This window comes from Hypanus sabinus, chromosome 14 (genome assembly GCF_030144855.1).
Source record: "Hypanus sabinus isolate sHypSab1 chromosome 14, sHypSab1.hap1, whole genome shotgun sequence".
NCBI classification, from domain to species: Eukaryota; Metazoa; Chordata; class Chondrichthyes; order Myliobatiformes; family Dasyatidae; genus Hypanus; species Hypanus sabinus.
The window spans coordinates 15,621,312-15,643,117 of record NC_082719.1 but is presented as its reverse complement, the minus strand read 5'-3'; the positions used below and the strand labels follow the sequence as shown (position 1 = coordinate 15,643,117).

General features: G+C 38.8%; 1 protein-coding gene across 2 annotated transcripts in view; it reads left to right on the top strand.

The window, feature by feature from the left end:
• ank2b (ankyrin 2b, neuronal) overlaps positions 1-21,806 on the top strand; it is an 801,710-nt gene that overhangs the window by 554,022 nt on the left and 225,882 nt on the right. For both annotated transcript variants that reach the window (XM_059988791.1, XM_059988792.1), the window contains one exon: positions 11,594-11,791. In XM_059988791.1, the coding sequence (XP_059844774.1) occupies positions 11,594-11,791 (198 nt within the window). The remainder of the gene's footprint in view (positions 1-11,593; positions 11,792-21,806) is intronic.

Genomic DNA, 21,806 nt, shown 5'->3' with positions numbered 1-21,806 from the left:
TATAGGAAGGATGTGGAAGCATTGGAAAGGGTACAGAGGAGATTTACCAGGATACTGCCTGGTTTAGAGAGTATGCATTATGATCAGAGATTAAGGGAGCTAGGGCTTTTCTCTCTGGAGAGAAGGTGGATGAGAGGAGACATGATAGGGGTGTACAAGATATTAAGAGGAATGGATAGAGTGGACAGCCAGGGCCTCTTCCCCAGGACACCACTGCTCAATACAGGAGGACATGGCTTTAAGGTAAGGGGATAAAAGTTCAAGTGGGATATTAGAGGAAGGTTTTTTACTCAGAGAGTGGTTGGTGCGTGGAATGCACTGCCTGAGTCAGTGGTAGAGGCAGATACACTAGTGAAATTTAAGAGACTACTAGACAGGTATACGGAGGGATATAAGATGGAGGGTTATATGGGAGGCAGGGTTTAAGGGTCAGTACAACATTGTGGGTTGAATGGCCTGTACTGTGCTGTATTGTTCTATATTCTAAGTTAGGAAAGTGTTTAATTGGAGTAAGGGGAAATATGATGCTATCAGGCAGGAATTTGGGAGCATGAATATGGCAAATGTTGTCAGGGAAACGTACAGAAGAAATATGGCAAAGGTTTAGGGGATATTTGTGTGGGGTTTTGCTTTGGTATCTTCCAATGAAACAGAGAAAGGATGGTGAGTACAGGAACCGTGGTGTACAAAGGCTTTTGTAAATCTAGTCAAGAAGAAAAGAAAAGCTTACAAAAGGTTCAAAAAACAAGGTAATGATAGCGATCTAGAAGATAATAAGGCTAGCAGGAAGAAGCTTAAAAAAGAAATTAGGAGAGCCAGAAGGGGCCATGAGAAGGCCTTGGTGGACAGGATTAAGGAAAACTCCAAGGCATTCTACAAGTATGTGAAGAGCAAGAAGATAAGATGTGAGAGAATAGGACCAATTAAGTGTGACAGTGGAAAAGTGTGCTTGGAACTGGAGAAGAGAGCTGAGGTACTTTGCTTCAGTATATACTATGGAAAAGGATCTTGGCAATTGTAGGGATGACTTACAGCGGACTGAAAAGCTTGAGCATGTAGATATTAAGAAAGGGGATGCGCTGGAACTTTTGGAAAGCATCAAGTTGGATAAGTCACCGGGACTGGACGAGATGTACCTCAGGCTACTATGGGATGCGAGAGAGGAGATTGCTGCACCTCTGACAATGATCTTTGCATCATCAGTGAGGAAAGGAGAGGTTCTGGAAGATTGAAGTGTTGTGGATGTTGTTCCCTTATTCAAGAAAGGGAGTAGAGATAGGCCAGAAAATTATAGACTAGTGAGTCTTACCTCAGTGGTTGGTAAGTTGATGGAGAAGATCCTGAGAGGCAAGATTTATAAACATTTAAAGAGGCATAATATGATTAGAAATAGTCACAAAATGCTGGCAGAATTCAGCAGGCCAGACAGCATCTATGGGAGGAGGTAGTGTCAACATAGGAGTGAGTATAGGAGTAAAGAGGTCCTTCTGCAGCTGTGTACGGCCCTGGTGAGACCCCACCTGGAGTATTGTGTGCAGTTTTGGTCTCCAAATTTGAGGAAGGACATTCTTGCTATTGAGGGAGTGCAGCGTAGGTTCACAAGGTTAATTCCCAGAATGGAGAGACTGTCATATGTTGAAAGATTGGAGCGACTGGGCTTGTATACACTGGAATTTAGAAGGATGAGAGGGGATCTGATTGAAACAAATAAGATTATTAAGGGATTGGACACACTGGAGGCAGGAAGCATGTTCCCGCTGTTGGGTGAGTCCAGAACTAGAGGGCACAGTTTAAGAATAAGGGGTAGGCCATTTAGAAAGAGATGTGGAAAAACTTCTTCACCCAGAGAGTGGTGGATATGTAGAATGCTCTGCCCCAGAAGGCAGTGGAGGCCAAGTCTCTGGATGCACTCAAGAGAGAGTTAGATAGAGCTCTTATAGATACTGGGGTCAAGGGATATGGGGAGAGGGCAGGAACGGGGTACTGATTGTGTATGATCAGCCATGATCACAGTGAATGGAGGTGCTGGCTAGAAGGGCCGAATGGCCTACTCCTGCACCTGCTGTCTATTGTCTATTGACATTTTGGGCTGAAACCTTTCATCAAGAGGTCTCCTGATGAAGTGTTTTGGCCCGCAACGTCGTCACTACCTCCTCCCATAGTCTGGCCTGCTGAGTTCTGCCAGCATTTTGTGTTTTTTATTTATTTCCAGCATCTGCAGATTCACTTGTGTTGCCTTAGAAATAGTCACCATGGCTTTTTGAAAGGCAGGTTACAAGCCTGATTGAATTTTTTGAGGATGTGACTAAATACATTGATGAAGATACAGCAGTAAATGTAATGTATATGGATTTCAGCAAAGCATTTGATAAGGTACCCCATTCAAGGCTTATTGAGAAAGTAAGGAGGCATGAGATCCAAGGGGACATTGCTTTGTGGATCCAGAACTGGCCTGCCCACAGAAGCCAAAGAGTGGTTGTAGACAGGTCATATTCTGCATGGAGGTCGATCACCAGTGGTGTGCCTCAGGGATCTGTTCTGGGACCCCCTACTCTTCGTGAAATTTATGTATGACCTGGATGAGGAAGTGGAGGGATGGATTAGTAAATTTGCTGATGTCACAAAGATTGGCAGTGTTGTGGAAAGTGTGTAGGGCTGTCAAATGTTACAGCAGGACATTGATAGGATGCAAAACTGGGCTGAGAAGTGGCAGTTCAACCCATTTAATTTTTAGAATCTTTTTATTGGTACGTAATCTTCTACAGCTATAAAATGATGCAGAACTTCAACAGATTAATATGTGTACAATTAATAAAGCTGAAGGAAAAAAAGCTGATTGTAATATATTAAAAATGAAAAAAAAATTATATATATAGGAAAAAGAAGGGAAAAAAGAACCCTGTCTAAGTAGGAAAAAAATACCCACTGACTACAAAAAAAGGGGAAAAAAACATTAGGAATCAACTTCCTGGAGCAATACGTTTGACCATCATCTAAATATATTAAAAAAAGAGTAATCAACCGCCAATTCATATTTATAAAAAAATAAAATTGGAAGGAAACCATATAGAATATTTCAAATTAAATGATAATATTTGGCAAAAGAACCCCATTTTCTCTCAAAATCGAATCAAGGATCAAAAGTTCTACTTCTAATTTTTTCCAAACTGAGACATAACATTACTTGAGAGAACCATTCAATTAATGTAGGGGAAGAGATGTCTTTCCATTTTAATAAAATAGCCCTTCTTGCCAATAGAGTAACAAATGCAATTACATGTTGATCTGAGGATGAAATACCCTGAATATGTTGCGGAACTATTCTAAATAGAACAGTCAAACTATTAGGTTGTAAATTAATTTTCAGAGCTTTAGAAATTGTAGAAAATGAAGATTTCCAAAACGATTTTAATGAAGAACATGACCAGAACATATGTGCCAAAGTAGCTACTTCAATTTTACATCTGTCGCAGTAGTTGTCTATACTAGGAAATATTTTAGATAGTTTTTCCTTTGTTAAATAATACCAGTGAACAATTTTAAATTGAATTAAACAGTGGTTGGCACATATAGAAGAAGAATTTATGTTTTTCAAAACTCAAAGCCAATCTTCATTAACAAAGGTCCTATTAAGTTCTCTCTCCCAATCTTGTTTAATTTTTAGTGGTAGGGTCTCCTTTTGTGACAAAAATAAATTATAAATTCTGCCAATGGAACCTCTCACTAAAGGATTCAACTTCAAAATGGTATCCAACAAATCAGATTCTTGTAAATATGGAAACTTGGGTAAATATTGTTGTAAAAAAAGTCTAACCTGAAAATATTACAAAAAATATGTATGAGTGAGAGAATATTTGTTAACTAACTCTTCAAAAGTCATCAATTGACCATCACAAAATAAATCTGTAAAAGAACAGATCCCTTTATCTCTCCATAGAAGAAAAATGGGGTCAGTTATTGAAGGTTTAAATGAAAAGTTTCAATATAAAAAACTAGATAACTTAAATTGTTTAAGATTTTAAAAATTACGAAACTGAACCCAAATCCGTAAGGATTGTTTAATAACTGGGTAAAGATTTAAATTTGGAATTTTAGAGAGCTGTAAAGGTAATGGAGCTGCTAATATTGAAGTTAAATTAAATTGTTTAACAGCTTTTAATTCCAAATCAACCCATAATGGTTTTTGGTTCTTATCGAGCCAGTATAACCAAAAACATAATTGTCTGATATTCAGAGCCCAATAATACAGTCTTAAATTAGGAAGTGCAAGTCCACCATTTTTGTTAGATGTTTGTAAATGAAACTTGTTAATTCTTGGTCTCTTATTATTCCATATAAAGGAAGAAATAAGAGAGTCAACTTGATCAAACAATTTTTTAGTTAAAAAGATAGTTATATTTTGGAAAATATATAAAAATCTAGGTAAAATCATCATTTTCACAGCATGGATATGACCTATTAAAGAAAGAGTAAGTGGATTCCATCTAGAAGATAGTTGTTTCATGGTCCATTAAAGGAACTATATTAGCTTTGTAAAAATCTTTATATTTTTTAGTAATTATAATACCTAAATATCTAAATATATTAACAGGGGCATTTAATGGAAATAATTCACTTTTATTCAAGTTAAGTTTATATCCTGAAAATTTACCAAGATGTTTAAGTGTTTCCAAAAGATTAGGAATTGATTCCTCAAGATGCGAAATAAAAACCAAAATATCATCTGCATAAAGAGAAATCTTATATATGGTTCCATTCATAGAGATACCATGAATATTTTTAGTTTCACATAATGTTATAGCTAAAGGCTCCAATACAAGATTAAATAATAAAGGGCTTAATGGTCATCCCTGTCTAGTACCATGGGAAAGTGAGAGAAAAGGAGACCTGCAGTTATTAGTAATGACAGTGGCAATAGGATTCTTATAAATCATTTGAATCCACCTAATGAAATTATTACCAAAACCAAATTGTTTTAATAATTTAAATAAGTATGGCCACTCGATTCTATCAAAAGCCTTTTCTGCATCAAGAGAGATAACACATTGAGGTTGCTTAGATAATGATGTATGTATAATGTTCATCAATCTCTGAACATTAGAGAAAGAGTAACGGCCTTTAATAAAGCCCATTTGATCCATAGAGATGATTTTAGTTAAAATATTTTCCACACGATTAGCCATTATTTTAGAGAGAATTTTTGCATATGCATTTAATAGTGAAGTAGGTCTATATGATGAACATTCAACAGATCTTTATCTTTTTTTAAGAATTAAGGAAATGGATGCTTCATAAAAAGAAGGTAAATTACCCTTCTCAAAGGATTCATGAAATATTTCCAAAAGATACGGAGAAAGTAATCTTTCAATTTTTTTATAAAATCCCACCAAATAACCATCAGGTCCAGGAGCTTTACCTGATTGCATTAGTAAAATGGCTTTCTGAATTTCATGCTCAGTAATTGGAGCATCAAGCATCTGTTGATCTTCAACTGAAATTTGTGGGAATTTAATCTTATGTAAAAAAAAGCCTTCATTTTGGAGGAATCTGCAGGAAATTGAGATCTATAAAGATCAGAGTAAAAATCTTGAAAAATATTATTAATGTCCTCATGGTTACTTGCTATATCTCCATTATTTTTAAGAATCTTTAAAATTTGTCTTTTAGCTCTAGCTGCTCTTAATTGGGAAGCTAAGAGCTTATTGTTTTTATCCCCAAAAATATAAAATTGACTTTTTAATTTAAGCAAATATCCTTCAATAGGATATGTTAGTAATAAATTATATTGTGATAGTAATTCTATTCTTTTAAATGAAACAACATTTGGAGAGATTGCATTGATGTTACCTAATTCTTTAATTTGTTTAGAGATTTTATCTAATTCCATTCTTGTTTGTTTCTTCAGTTTAGCTATATACAAAATAATTTGACCATGTAAATAAGCTTTTAATGTATCCCAAATTACTAACCTTGTTAATAAATGTTCTGGAAAACACCAATATAGTCTGGTAGAAACAACATCTTTCAGTTCAAAAATTAAGTTTAAAGGAGCATGATCAGAGATAGCAATCACATCATACCCACATTTCTGAACATTAAATACATGTTGAGGGTCTACTATAAAATAGTCGATTCTTGAATATTTATTATGAACATGTGAGAAAAAAGAGTATTCTCTATCACTAGGGTGCATATGCCTCCAGATCTCAATTATACTATAATCAATTAAAAAAGAATTAATAAGTGATGCAGAGCGATTAGGGAATTGATGTTTGGATGATAACTTATCCATTAAAGGATTTAAACAAGTATTAAAATCACCACCCATTAATAACATATATTAATTTAAATCAGGTAATAGAGCAAAGACAGCTTTAAAAATGAGGGATCATCAACATTTGGTCCATAAATATTAACCAAAACCATTTTTCTATTACAAATTATTCCTTTAATAATCAAAAATCTACCATTAGTATTGGCTACAATATCCTCCTGATTAAAAGGAATATTGGAATCAATAAAAATAGAGACACCTCTAGTTTTACTCTGGGAGTCTGCATGAAACTGAGGATCCTTCCAAAATTTAAAAAACTGATTTTTATCACATAACCTGATATGCATCTCTTGAGCAAAGGTTGTATCAGGCTGGAATCGGTTAATAACTTTAAATGTTTTCTTCCACTTAATAGGATGATTCCAACCACAAACATTCCAAGTTAAAACATTTAACTGTTTAGATATCATCATGGAACTTTGTATCTAAAAAGAGTAGTTAGATGCATGTCAGGATAAGTTAGTAGAAAGTGGCGGAGATGAACAACAATAAAAATAATTGGCGTATGCTCCGGGATTCCATAATGGGGATAAAAAAAGAAAAAGAAACCCACCCGAACTACAAAGCCCAGAAACACGTTGATATCAATCGACGCAAGCCCCAAGAAAAGCATGGATGCAAATACAAACTCCGCCTACCTAAGTAATAAAAAAAAGTGTAAAAAGTAATCTCCGTCTCCCTCTACTGAACATAAAACTCATTACAGTCGACATATATCTCAATATAATTAACTTAGAAGGAAAGTGTTTTTCTTGTAAAACAAAATGACCTTCAATTTGAAAGTAACCTTCATAATATTAGATAAGGGAAGAAAAACACATCCAGAACAATTCTTGAAATATTTGCTCAAAAGAAAAACAATCGCCATCTTTAAATTGTCCAATCTATCTTTAAAACATAAGGAAATCCAAATAATTACTTAAAAGATCTTTACAAAAGCATAGGAAACAAAAAAAGCAATTAATTCATTTAAATGCTGCAGAGAAAAAATTCTAAATGGTTCAAACTTATCTACAGTCTATCAACAGTTCTCCCGCTGTGTCTTCTGAGGTTAAAGCCATCCAAACCAGTCTTTTTCAGAGATAAAAATGCATTTTAAGGTAAAGACTTTCTGTAACCATCAAATCTTCCAATCTCATCACTCTTTACACTGCAAGACAATTAAGCCATCATAAATCATTCAAGCTTCAGACTTCAGACGTGTCATCAGATCCATCAGGTAAAGAGTTAATACTCTTTGACTGGATCATCAAAAACATGAGCGCCAGACTTTTTGGCAAAAAGCCTTAATTTAGCTGGGTACTGAAGCAGTGGAAAAAGCTTTTTTGATATGCTAGTTTCATAACCGATGCAAATCCAGCACGCTTCTTAACAATTTTGTGTGGAAAATCTTCAAAAAAGCAAACCTCTGAATCTTGATACTGAAATAGCCTTTTTTTTCTTGCAAGTTTAATAATATAGTCTTTGTCTCTGAAACAGAGAAAATACACAACAAATGTGTCTGTTTTTACCTTGATCCAAGAATTTTAAAGTGCTGATTCTATGAGCCATTTCGATATCTGAAGGCGATAAACAAACCTCCGGAAATAAAGACTGAAACATTTTTGCGAAATAATCCAGTACGTCGGCCGATTCTGATTTCTCTTTTAATCCAACAATTCAAATACTATTCTGACGTGATCAAGCTTCGAGATCGATGATCCCTTGTTGGGCTTTTTCCAAACAAGAAGAAAGGTCAGCAGCATTTCGACTAACTTCTTTAAGATTAAGGCTCAGAGAGTCAACTTTTCCTTCAAATTTCTCTCTTAATTGAGTTATTTCAATGCCGATACTGCTGATTTGAGACTCCAGCCTCTTCACCGGGGGGGGGTTCCCCTGAGAATTCGTCAGCTTTTTTGGGCTTCCCATTGCCCGGGTCCGGATTTCTTCTGGTGCTTCTGAGAGAAGACATAATTATAACTGTTACTCTACAGATCCGACTGAGTAAAGTTGAAATTTCAAAGTTTAAGTTGGAAAAAGGGAGAGATTAAAGGCAGACATAAAGAGACTATGTCTTACATGTCTGTATGCAGATGGTGGAGTCCAGTTCAACCTAGGTAAGTGTGAGGTGGTTCATTTTGTTTGGTCAAATATGATGGCAGAATATAGTATTAATGGTAAGACTCTTGGCAAGTGGAGGATCAGAGAGATCTTAGGGTCTGAGTCCATAGGACACTCAAAGCTGCTAAACAAATTGACTCTGTGGTTAAGAAGGCATATGTGCATTGGTTTTCATCAATCATGGAATGGAGTTTAAGAGCCAAGAGGTAATATTGCAGCTATATAGGACCCTGGTCAGACCCCACTTGGTGTACTGTGCTCAGTTCTGGTCACCTCACTACAGGATGGATGTGGAAATTATAGAAAGGGTGCAGCGGGGAGCATGCCTTATGAGAATTGGTTGAGTGAACTCAACGTTTTCTCCTTGGAGTGACAGAGGATGAGAGATGACCTGATAGAGATATATAAGATGATGAGAGGTATTGATTGTATGGATAGTCAGAGGCTTTTTCCCAGAGCTGAAATGGCTAGCACAAGAGAGCACATTTTTAAGGTGCTTGGAAGTACAGACGAGATGTCAGGGGTTAAGTTTTTTACACAGTGAGTGGTGAGTGCATAAAATGGGCATGTTCGGCACAGCTTTGTGGGCCGAAGGGCCTGTATTGTGCTGTAGATTTTCTATTTTTCTAACCATCAACGGGAAAATAAAAGTACATGCCTGTATAAACTTTCCATTGGAGGTTGGTGTATTATTGTTGTGTGTAGCAAGGTTCAATGGAAAAACTTTCCTTTGCATGCTATCATGCTGATCATTTCAAAACATACATACATTGAGGTACAAATGGAAAAGTAATAGTAGAATGTTCATTTGACTCTCTTTCATTATGGTTAATAAATTAGATTTTGAATAATACAGTTAAGTCACAATAAATACAATATATATTGTGTACTGTTTTAGAACATGAAGCGTTTGACCAACCTTTTAAAAGGTGAGGTTGCTTCAATAATCTTCAGTTGTGGCCAGACACTTTAACCAGTGTGGCATTGTGAAGGAGAAAGAAAATCATTTGAAAGCTTTCTCTTCTGATATTGTTTTATGTATTGGTATTTTTTTTAAAATGTGTTGTAATGACACACACTAAATTCTGGAGGAACTGAGCAGGTCAGTCAGTACATATGGAAATGAATAATCAAATCAACCTTTTGGGTTGAGACCTTCATTAGGTCTGGGAAGGAAGAAAGAAAAATCCAGAATAAAGGTGGGAGAGGGGAAAGAGGGTATCATTTATAAACCTACTGATTCCCACGGATGTCTTACCATGCTTCTTCCCACTCTCTCTCCTGTAATACTGCCATTCCCTTTGTCTCTACTGCATCTGTTCCCAGGGTAAGATGATCTTTCTAGGACCTCAGAGATGCCCTCCTTCTTCAAAGAATGGGGTTTCCTCCCTACTTCCATCATTGAAACTGCCCTCACTTGCATTTCGTCCATCTCCCCACCAACTTAACGGGGACAGACTTCCTCTTCTCCTCACCTAGCCTCCGCATCCAGCAAAACATGATTCTCTGCAAATTCCACCAACTCCAAAGGGATCTTACCACCAGACACATATTTACCTCTCCCCCACCCACACGCTCTGTTGTCTGCAGGGATCGCTACTCTGTGACTCCCTTGCCCATTCATCCCACCCCACTGTTCTCCTCCTGGAACCTAGCCCTGCAAGCAGAAGAAGTGCTACACCTAGCTATTCCCATCCACTTTCACTTCCATTCAGGGCCTCAGCTAGTCCTTCCACTTCACCTGCAAATCTCATGGGGTAATCTACTGTATCTGGTGCTACTGATGGGACCTCCTCTACATTGGTGTGATCTGACATAGATTGAGGGCCCACTTTGTTGAGCACCTCCACTCCATCTGCAAAAAGCAGGAAGTCCCAGAGGCTGTTTTAATTCCAATCCCAATTCCTATTCTGACATGTTGTGCAAGGCCTCTTCTACTGCCATAATGAGGCCACTCTCAGCTTGGAAGAGCAACACCTCATATTCTGCCTGGGTAGCCTCTAACCTGATGGTGTGAACATCAGTCTTTCTGGTAATTTTCCACCTTTCTCTCTTCTTCCATTCCCTACTCTTACTTCACTCAACCTCTCCCACTAACTTGGCTTCACCCATCAATTGTCCTCCTTCTCTTCCCTCTGCCTTTTTTTCTGGCTTCTTCCTGCTTCCTTTCCAGTCCTGAAGAAGGGTCTCTGCCCAATATGTCCACTGTCTATTCATTTCCATAGATGCTGCCTGATCTGCTGAGTTCCTCCAACATTTCGTGTTTGTTGCTTTGGATGTACTACATCTACAGTATCTCTTATGTTTAGTAATGACAAATGTTTCCAAGTTTCATTGCAAACCATTGCTCTAATTTATTTGCAAGTCGATATGTTGAGTAGATGCTAATGCCAAAGTAAAAATCCAGATAGTACTATTTCAAGAGATACCAAAGTATGAAGTTGATTTATTTACTGAGTAACTGGACAAAGCATCCTTTGCTCTTTGAATAAAAATCCAGTTTCTTTATAAGGAGGGTAATTAGTCACATGTAACTTAAAATTACCTATATTTTGTGACTAAATTCAGAGTTCTGAGCAAAAGAGAGATTTTTGTCAATGCCAACAGTTTTCAGAAATCTATAATTCTCCGATTGTGGCTGTCCTGGCTCAGTAGGATGGTGGTCAGCTGGGAAAATATCTATGCCCTGCTGGTGTTGCTCAGTAACTTCAAAGCAAGTGTGTTAAGAAAGGAAACTGAATTTGCAGTCCCCCATTTCTGTAAAATGATCTATCGAGAAAATGGCACAAATCTCAACATGTTAATATTCGAATGGTAATGATAACTGAAAGTCAGATTTTAAAGTTTTGTTGCCTGCACAAGGCAAATAGACAACAGTCAGGGTCAAGACTTCCCCACAGATATTGTAATGTACTTTCACTGTCAGGAATATTAATTAAATATTCTGCTTTTCAGATCTGAATAAAATAAATAACTTGGTATACAAATTTTGACTTGAGATTCAACCGCTTGAAGCATGGATAGTTACTGTCTATTTGTAAACTTTCATTTTAAATGTATCTATTTCGCATTTTAAATTCTGCTTTTCTGTTTGCTTAAACCTTGTACACAAAGCTGTAATGAATAAAGACCATTTTATGTTTATACTGTTTAATCTAGGAGGATCAAACTCCTTTACACATTGCCTCCAGGCTGGGTAAAACTGAGATTGTGCAGCTGCTGCTACAACACATGGCCTTTCCAGATGCGTGCACCACTAATGGCTACACCCCACTGCACATTTCTGCCAGGGAGGGCCAGGAAGATGTGGCTTCCATTTTGCTTGAGGCAGGTGCTTCACACTCATTGGCCACAAAGGTAAATTGTCATTTGTTGGATTGAGAGAGAGAAATGATGACCTAATAATGAACTGCAACACAATAAAATGACCACAGTGATTACTGACTGGCTTTGTGATAACAGACTCAAACACTGATATGTTTATCAGCTTTTAGCATCTAAGATTATGTGGACTGAATATCCGAGCATGGCAGATAAAAATAATTAATGGCAATTTTTGGATTTTGGAATTTAGCATGATTCATCAAATAATGAAGCAGTTCTTTTGTCACTTTGGTTATCTCACTTTCTCTTTCATTTGCCCATAAAATAAGTTCCTTCCACATATGAGCTAGGAAAATTCTCCATGCCAGCTTGACAATTACTTGTTGTAAAACAAAGCAACTTGTCAGATTGTAAATGAGAGTAATCCAGTTACCTCTCCATCCCTGATGCTTTAAGACCATAAGACATAGGAGCAGAATTAGGCTATTCAGTCCATTGAGTCTACTCTACCATTCCATCATGGCTGCTCCCAGATCCCGCTCAACCCCATACACCTGCCTTCCCACCATATCATATCCCTGACTGATCAAGAAACTATCAACTTCTGCCTTAAATATACCCACAAACTTAACCTCCACCACAGTCTGTGGCAGAGCATTCCACAGAACCATTACTGCTTCAAAGAACATTGAACATAGAACATAGAAATCTACAGCACATTACAGGCCCTTTGGCTCACAAGGTTGTACCTACTCTAGAAACTGCCTAGAATTTCCCCAGCACATAGCTTTCTATTTTTCTAAGCTCCATGTAACTATCTAAGAAGCTCCTAAAAGACCCTATTGTATCCACTTCCACCACCGCTGCCGGCAGTGCATTCCACATACCCACTGGTCTGCATTCTGCTTCCTTTACTTACTACTGCTCCCTGAATTGGTGAATGCCTGCGCACCTATCTTCCTACTTACAATTTAAGAATGTATTTTCTTTCATTAATTTTAGGCATAATGACTCCAATTTAGGCATGTAATTCATTGGCAGTTGATGCATGGGCTTTAACAGCAGAAAGATCAATGTTTTCCTCAATCAGATCATTATGTATATTATGTATTATGTATCATTATGTATATTAATGTATATTAACAGGAAGGATGTGGAAACATAGAAAGGATGCAGAGGAGATTTAGAAGGATGTTGTCTGGATTGGGGAGCATGCCTTATGAAAATAGGTTGAGTGAACTCGACTTTTTCTCCTTGGAGTGACGGAGGATGAGTGGTGACCTGATAGAGGTGTATGACATGATGAGAGGCATTGATCGTGTGGATAGTGAGAGACTTTTTCCCAGGGCTGAAATGGTTGCCACAAGAGGACACAGGTTTAAGGTGCTGGGGAGTAGGTACAGAGGAGATGTCAAGGGTAAGTTTTTTACTCAGAGAGTGGTGAGTGCGTGGAATGGGCTGCCGGCAACAATGGTGGAGTCTTTTAAGTGATAGGGTCTTTTAAGTGACTTTTGGATAGGTACATGAAGCTTAGAAAAATAGAGGGCTATGGGTAAGCCTAGTACTTTCTAAGGCAGGGACATGTTCGGCACAACATCTTTATCCGAAGGGCCTGTATTGTGCTGTAGGTTTTCTATGTTTCTATATTTCTAATGTAATTTTTATTTCCTTTGAGCCAAATATGCATGCACTACCACCAATTTGATGATAACTTTAGAATGCAAAGGTAAGTCTTTGTGTATGTTTTCTACACTGTAGGTAAGATTAGGATTTTCATCATTCATTCTGATTCAGTCAGTCTGGAATTTCCAGAGATAAAACATAAAGCTGGAATGATCTGGATGATAATGTGTTAACTGGATAAGAAAATTTGTGGATGAAACCAAGATTGGAGGTGTAGTAGACAGTGAGAAAGGCTGTTTTGGATTGCATAGAGATGTGCATCAGCTGAAAAATAGCAGATGGAATTTAATGTAGACAAGTGTGAGGTGTTACACTTTGGTAGGACCAACCAGGAGAGGTCTTACACAGTGAACGGTAGGGCACTCAGGAGTGCGGTAGAACAAACAGATCTGGAATACAGGTCTATAATTTGTTGCAAGTCGCATCATAGTTAGGTAGGGTCGTAAAGACAGGTTTTGGCATGTTGGCCTTCATAAATCAATGTATTGAGTACAGAAGATGGGATGTTATGTTGAAGTTGTATAAGACATTGGTAAAACCTATTTTGAGGTATTGTGTGCGGTTTTGGTCACCTACCTTCAGGAAAGATGTAAACAAGGTTGAAAAAGTACAGAGAAAATTTACAAGGATGTTGCCAGGTCTGGAGGAATGGAGTTGTAAGAATTATGTTAGGACTGTATTCTTTAGAATGTGGAAAATTGAGAGATTTGATAGGTGTGTAGAAAATTACGACAGTTATAGATAGGGTAAATGTATGCAGGCTATTTCCACTGAGGTTGGGTAGGGCTACAACCAGAAGTCATAGGTTAAGGGTGAAAGGACAGCAGTTTAAGGGGAACATGAGGGGAAACTTCTTCATGCAGAGGGCCAAGAGAGTGTGAAATGAGCTTCCAGCACAAATGGTGAATGTGAGCTTGATTTCAATGTTTAAGAGAAGTTTGGATAGGTACATGGATAATAGAGATATGGAGGGCTAAAGTCCTGGCACAGGTCGATGGGAGTCAGCAGTTTAAATGGTCTCTGCTTGGACTAAATGGGCTGAAGGCCCTGTTTCTATGCTGTGCTTCTCTATAACTCTGTATTGGTAGGGTAGGCATTAATAAATGGGAGATAACTCTACACATTTTCTCTGGACTAAAGCTGAGGGGAAGCATTGAGCTAGGAAATTACTCATCAAACAGACTGTAATTAAGGCATCAGTAGAAGGAAGTTGGCCTATAGGAGCATACTTCTATTTGTTATCAGCTTATCTGGATTTGGATGATTTTGTGGAGATATTCCTTTTAGGTCCTAATTTCATATAGTCCATATCTCAGAAGTGTACAAGAAAGCTGTCCAGTAGATGTAGAGCTTTGTGCCAGATTCAGGCCCTGATATTTAAATACACTTTTCCACAACAGGCAGGTGCTATGCTTCCACACAAGAAGTGATAGTGAATTTTATCATCAATGCCTGCCATCATTCAGGGGTAAATCCTGAGATTAAGTGTGAGGTTATCCACTTTGGGAGTAAGAACAGGAAGGCAGATTATTATCTGAATGGTGTAGTGTTGGGTAAGGGAGATATACAAAGAGATCTAGGAGTCCTTGTTCATCAGTCACTGAAGGTGAATGAGCAAGTGCAGCAGGCAGTGAAGAAGGCTAATGGAATGTTAGCCTTTATTACAAAGGGAATTGAGTACAAGAGCAAGGAAATCCATTTGCATTTGTACAGGGCCCTGGTGAGACCACACCTGGAGTATTGTGTACAGTTCTGGTCTCCAGGGTTAAGGAAGGACATCCTGGCTATAGAGGAAGTGCAGCGTAGATTCACGAGGTTAATACCTGGGATGTCCGAACTGTCTTACGCAAAGAGGTTAGAGAGACTGGGCTTGTATATGCTGGAATTAAGGAGATTGAGAGGGGATCTGATTGCAACGTATAAGATTATTAAGGGATTGGACAAGATAAAGGCAGGAAATATGTTCCAGATGCTGGGAGAGTCCAGTACCAGAGGGCATGGATTGAGAATAAGGGGAAGGTCATTTAGGACAGAGTTAAGGAAAAACTTCTTCTCCCAGAGAGTTGTGGGGGTCTGGAATGCACTGCCGCAGAAGGCAGTGGAGGCCAGTTCTCTGGATGCTTTCAAGAAGGAGCTAGATAGGTATGTAATGAATAGGGGAATCAAGGGATATGGGGACAAGGCAGGAACCGGGTATTGATAGTAGATGATCAGCCATGATCTCAGAATGGCGGTGCAGGCTCAAAGGGCTGAATGGTCTACTTCTGCACCTATTGTCTATTTTCCAGTGACCTTTTATTGCTTACAGTAGCTTGGTACTTGGACTCCAACCATGTGCAATTAAATATTATTTGAAGACTAGATCTCAATAATTGAGATTGAATTGTCCTTGATTCTGGAGTGGAAATTCTTTTAGAAAATGAAACATGGAACATAATTTTGATTGAATTCCTGGCCATTCATCCTGTAGATTTGTTCAACTGCAACAGGAATTGTGGTTCAGCATTGAACGTAAGAACAAGAGAAATAGGAGCAGGAGTAGGCCATCTCTGAGCCTTCATTGAGCCTTCTCTGCCATTTAATAAGATCATGGCTGATCTGGCCATGGACTCATTTCCACCTACCTGCCTTTTCCCTCTAACCCTTAATTCCCCTACTATGCAAAAATCTGTCCAACCTTGTCTTAAATATATTTACTGAGGTAGCCTTCACTGCTTCATTGGGTAGAGAATTCCACAGATTCACCACTCTCTGGTAAAAGCAGTTTCTCCTCATTTCCGTCCTAAACCTACTCCCCCGAATCTTGAAGCTATGTTCCCTAGTTCTAGTCTCACCTACCAATGGAAACAATTTTCCTCTCTCTGTCTCTATCCCATTCATAATTTTATATATTTCTGTAAGATCTCCTCTCATTCTTATGAATTCCAGTAAGTACAGTTCCAGGCGACTCGATCTCTCCTCATTGTCTAACCCCCTAATCTCTGGAATCAACCTGGTGAACCTCCTCTGCACTGCCTGCAAAGCCAATATATCCTTTTTCAAGTAAGGAGACCAGAACTGCACACAGTACTCCAGGTGCGGCCTCACCAGTACCTTGTACAGTTGCAGCATAACCTCTCTGCTCTTAAATTCAATCCCTCTTGCTATGAAGGCCACCATTCCATTTGCCTCTTCGATAGCCCATTGCACCTGCAAACCAATATTTTGTGAGCACTTCCAAGTCCCTCTGCACAGTGGCATGCTGCAATTTTTTACCATTTAAATTATAATCTGTTCTTTCACTTTTCCTTCCAGAGTAGATGACCTTGCATTTACCAACATTGTACTCCATCTGCTAGACTTTTGTCCACTCAATTAACCTATCTATATCTCTCTGCAGACTCTTCGTATCTTCTGCACAATTTGCTTTTCCACTCAATTAGTTTCTTCAGCAAACTTTGATACATTATACCCAGACCCCTCTTCCAGATCGTTAATGTATATCGTGAACAGTTGTGGGTCCAGCACCGCTCACCACTGATTGCCAACCAGAGTAACACCCATGTATCCCAACTCCCTGCTCTCTATTCGTTAACCAATCTTCTATCCATGCTAATACACCACCCTCAACTCTATGCTCCTAATCTTATAGGTAAGTCTTTTATGTGGCACCTTTTTGAACGCCTTCTAGAAATCCAAGTAAATGACATCCATTTGTTCCCCTCTATCCACTGACTCATTATATCCTCAAAGAATCCCAGTAAGTTTGTCAAACAGGACCTGCCTTTGCTGAATCCATGTGGTGTCTGCCTGATGGATCTCTTTCTTTCCAGGTGTCTTCTTTAATAATAGCTTCAAGCATTTTCCCAACTACAGATGTTAAACTAACTGGGCTATAGTTAGCTGCTTTTTGCCCACATCCTTCTTTAAACAGTGACATGACAGTCTGCTGGGACCTTCCCAGAGTCCAAAGAATTCTGATGAATCCATCACTGAAGCCTCTATTTGAACTTCTGCCATGTCTTTCAGTACCCTGGGATGCACTTTAGCCAGCCTTTTCCGTCTTATATAAATATAAAAACTTTTACTGTCCATTTTTATAAATTGTGCTAGTTTATTTTCATAATCTAGCTTCCCTTTCTTTATTGCTCGCTTAGTGATACGATGTTGCTTTTTAAAGTTTTCCCAATCATCCAGTTTCCTATTACTTTTGGCAACATTGTATGCACGAGCTTTTAGTTTAGTGCCTCCTTGCACTTCCTTAGTTAACCAAGGCTTGCTCTTCCCACCCTTACTGTCCTTGCTTTTAACAGAAATATACTTTTGTTGAGCACTGTGAAAACTCTCTTTGAAAATCTTCCTCTGTTCTTCAACTATCCACCATATAGTCTGTGTCTACACTAGCCAAATCCACCCTCATCCCATTGTAGTCTCCATTGTTTAGGCAAAATACAGTGATTTTTGATTGAATTATTGCACCTTCTGTTTGTATGAGAAATACAATCATACTGTGTGTTCTTTCCAAGAGGATCCCTAACAACAAGATCACTAATTTTACCTGTCTCATTGCACAGGATCAGATCTAAGATAGCACATTCCCTTGTAGGTTCAGTAACATGCTGTACAAAAAATCATCATGGATGCATTCTATGAAGTCCTCCTCAAGACTGCCTTGATTAGATTAGATTAGATTAGATTCAACTTTATTGCCATTGTACCTAGTACAGATACAAAGCCAAAAGAAATGCAGTTATCATCTAACCAGAAATGCAAAGAATAGTGTTATTTACAAAATAACTGTGAATAAAAAGTAAGTGCTACAGCACACAAATATAAAAGTACTGAGACAGTACAATATGGGTGCAATACTGCTTAGCACTGTGATGTGAGGTTCAGCAGGGTCACAGCCTCAGGGAAGAAGCTCTTCCTGTGCCTGCTGGTGTGGGAGCGGAGGCTCCTGTAGCACCTACCGAATTGGAGGAGAGTAAAAAGTCCATAGTTAGGGTGAGATGCATCCTTGATAATGCTTCTCACCCTGCCTAGGCAGTGTTTATGGTAGATATTCTCAATGGTGAGCAATTGGGTGCTAATAATCCACTGGGCAGTTTTCACCACACGCTGGAGTGCTTTGCGGTCTAATACAGGACAATTGCCGTACCACACTGAGATGTTGAGTATGCTCTCAATGGTACAGCGGTAAAAGTCCGTCAGTATCCTGGGACAGAGGTGAGCTTTCTTGATGCTCCACAGGAAATAAAGGCGCATCAAGACCAACTTGATTCACCCAATCTATGTGCAAGTTAAAGTCCCCCGTGATAACTGCTGCTCCATTCTTACATACTTCAGATATTTCTCTGTTTATTGCCTGTGCCACTGTGATGTTATTATTCGGTGGTTGATAGACAACTCCTACCTGTGATTTTTTTCCCTTTACTATTCCTAATCTCTACCAAGATGGATTCAACATACTGCTCCTTAGATCTCAGTAACGTCCTGACCTCATCTTTAATTAAGAGCACAACCCCACCTCCCTTATCTTCCTGCCTATCCTTCCATATTACCTGATATTCTTGGATATTTAACTCCCAATCCTCTCCACCCTGCAACCACATTTCTGTAATGGCCTCTAAATTATACTTCATTGTACTGACATGTCCCATAGATTCACTGACCTTGTTTTGAATCCCACAGGCATTCAAATAAAGTGCCCTTACACTCATTGTGCTCTTAAAATCTTGTATTCTTTTACTCTTTTGCACTTGACTTTTCTTCACACCACCCTTACTTTTCTCTTTTTATCTTTTGTGTTTTCTTTATCTTTATCCACACTTTTCTTTTTCACTTTATCCATACTTCTCCAATCTGTTAAACCCATCCCCTACATTTAGTTTAAAGTCCTATCCACAGCCCTAATTATGTGATTCGCTAGGATCCAGGTCCCATCATAGTTCAGTAGGAGCCCGTCCCAATGTGATAGCTCCCTCCTTCCCCAATACTGTTGCTAATTTCCCATGAATTCAAACCCACTTCTCCCACACCTATCCCTGAGCTACACATTTAATTCTCTAATCTTCTTCACCCTCTGTCAATTTGCACGTGGCTCAGGTAGTAATCCAGAGGTCACTACCTCACCTTATTGGTTCTGCTCTTTAATTTTGTCCTTGGCTGCTCAAATTCCCTCAGCAGAACCTCTTTCCTTGTTCTACTTATGTCGTTGGTACCCACATGGACCACGACAATTAGATCTTTCTCCTCCCACTGCAAATTCCTCTGCAGGTCAGATAAACCCAGACACCAGACATGCAACACAGCTTTTGGGATGCTCTATATTCGTGACAGCTATACTACCCCAATTAGTACTACTTTTCTCCTCTTCCCCCCCCCCTTGAATGGCTCCCTGAACTACAGTGCCACAGTTAGGTTGCTCATCCTTTCTACAGCCCCCACTGTCATCCACAGAGGGAGCAAGAATCTCAGATCTATTGGACAAGCTCCCTCTACCCACCTCACTCACAGTCACACCTTCTTGAACCTGACCACAGACCAAATTTGAGGCAGCTAATCTAATGGGTGAGACTATCTCCTGAAACAGAGAATCCAGGTAACTCTCCCCCTCCCTGATGAGCCACAGTGTTTATAACTCAGATTCCGGGTCATCAACTTTGAGCCTGAATTCCTTGAGCAGCCAACACTTGCTGCAGATGTGGTCACCAGGAACCACAATGGGGTCCACCAGCTCCCACATCATGCAACTACAGCACGTCACCTGATCCAGCTTTATCCCTTTATTTAATTAGCTGTAGTTAGTGACATTTTATTCAACCACTACCAAAGCCTTACTTGCTACGTACCTGTGCCTCCTCACCAAATCCTCAAGTTCCCACTCCTACACTGGTTCCCTCACACAATGGCCCCCTCTGTTTTGCTTTACTTTTATTTGCTCCTGCTAATGAATTGCGAACTACCAGTAATATTGTAGAAAGAAAGGTTGAGGGAAGTATCGACGCTGAGGTTGGATCTGCTGTTGACCTGTTGGTTAAGAACATGGCTTATAACACATCATGTAGCAGACACTTTTCTGTGGCAGCCAATTTTAATCATCTTTAAATCACATTTGGTGAAGTCAGAGCTGGTTGCTTGAAATAGGGATGCAGCTGAGCAAATTTTTCTTGGGGTTGTACCAGGGTGAAGAAAATTTACTGCAACTCTAGAGAAATGGAGTCTACACCAAGATTCATAGCATCTTGTTCAAGCCTGATAAAGCTTCTCCAGTGGCAGATAGTAGAAAGGCTTCTTCATGCTCTCTGCAGTCAGGTTTATCATTCCTGAACACTGGGTGGGACTGTATTGGAAGAGGCTCTTTGGCCCACAGTGCTTCTGTTGACCATGATGTCTAATTAAACTAATTCCACCTGCCTACATATGATCTATATCCCTCTATTCCAGGGGTTCCCAAACTTTAATGACAATGGCCAATACCATTATGCAAGGGACCAGGTCAGGAACCTCTGGTCTATTCGCTGTCTGTTTATGTGCCTCTTACAAATCACTGTCCTATTTGCTTTTACCACACCCCTGTCAGCACATTCTAGCCATTCACCACACTCAGTAAAAGAACTGTTTTGCAAATTTCCTTTAAGCTTCCCTCTTACCTTAGTGATACTCCCTCTCATATGTGTAATTTCCACCCTGGGCAAAAGACTCTGATTATCTACCATTCTATGCCTCTCATACTTCTAACAAACTTCCACCAGTCTTTCATGCTGTATGGAAAACAATTCAATCTCTGTATTTTGCTAATAGTCTGTAATCCAAGTGACATCTATGCAAACTTCTGCATCCTCTTCAAAAACTTCACACCATTCCTGTAATACAATGACAAGAACTGCACTTCGTACTGCAAATCAGGCTAACCAAAGTTTTATCCAGCTTCAATGTGACTTCCTGCCTTTTAATAATCATAATAACTTATTTAAAGAGCACTATTTATACAAATGATGTCATTCAAAGTTCTTGGCATTGGGATAAAAGCAAACATGAAAATAAAGACAAAAAGATGTTACTTAAAGCAAGGTTAAATAAATAGGTTTTTGAGCTGGTGTCAATGAAATCTACATCCCTTATCCTTTTAGGTATTGAGTTGTACAGTTTAGGAGCGTAGTTCAAAAAATTGGACATACCAATTATCTTTTTAGATTGTCTAAGAGACTGTTGGAAGATGACTTGAGACCTCGAGCAGGATTATAAAGCAAAAGTGATTCTGTGATGTGCTCTGGTCCCAGGCCATTGAGAGCTTTAAGAATATATATATGAGAACTTTAAAATCAATTCTAAAAGCTTCAGGAAGCCAATACAAAGTAGTTAAAATGGGAGTAATATGTTCCTT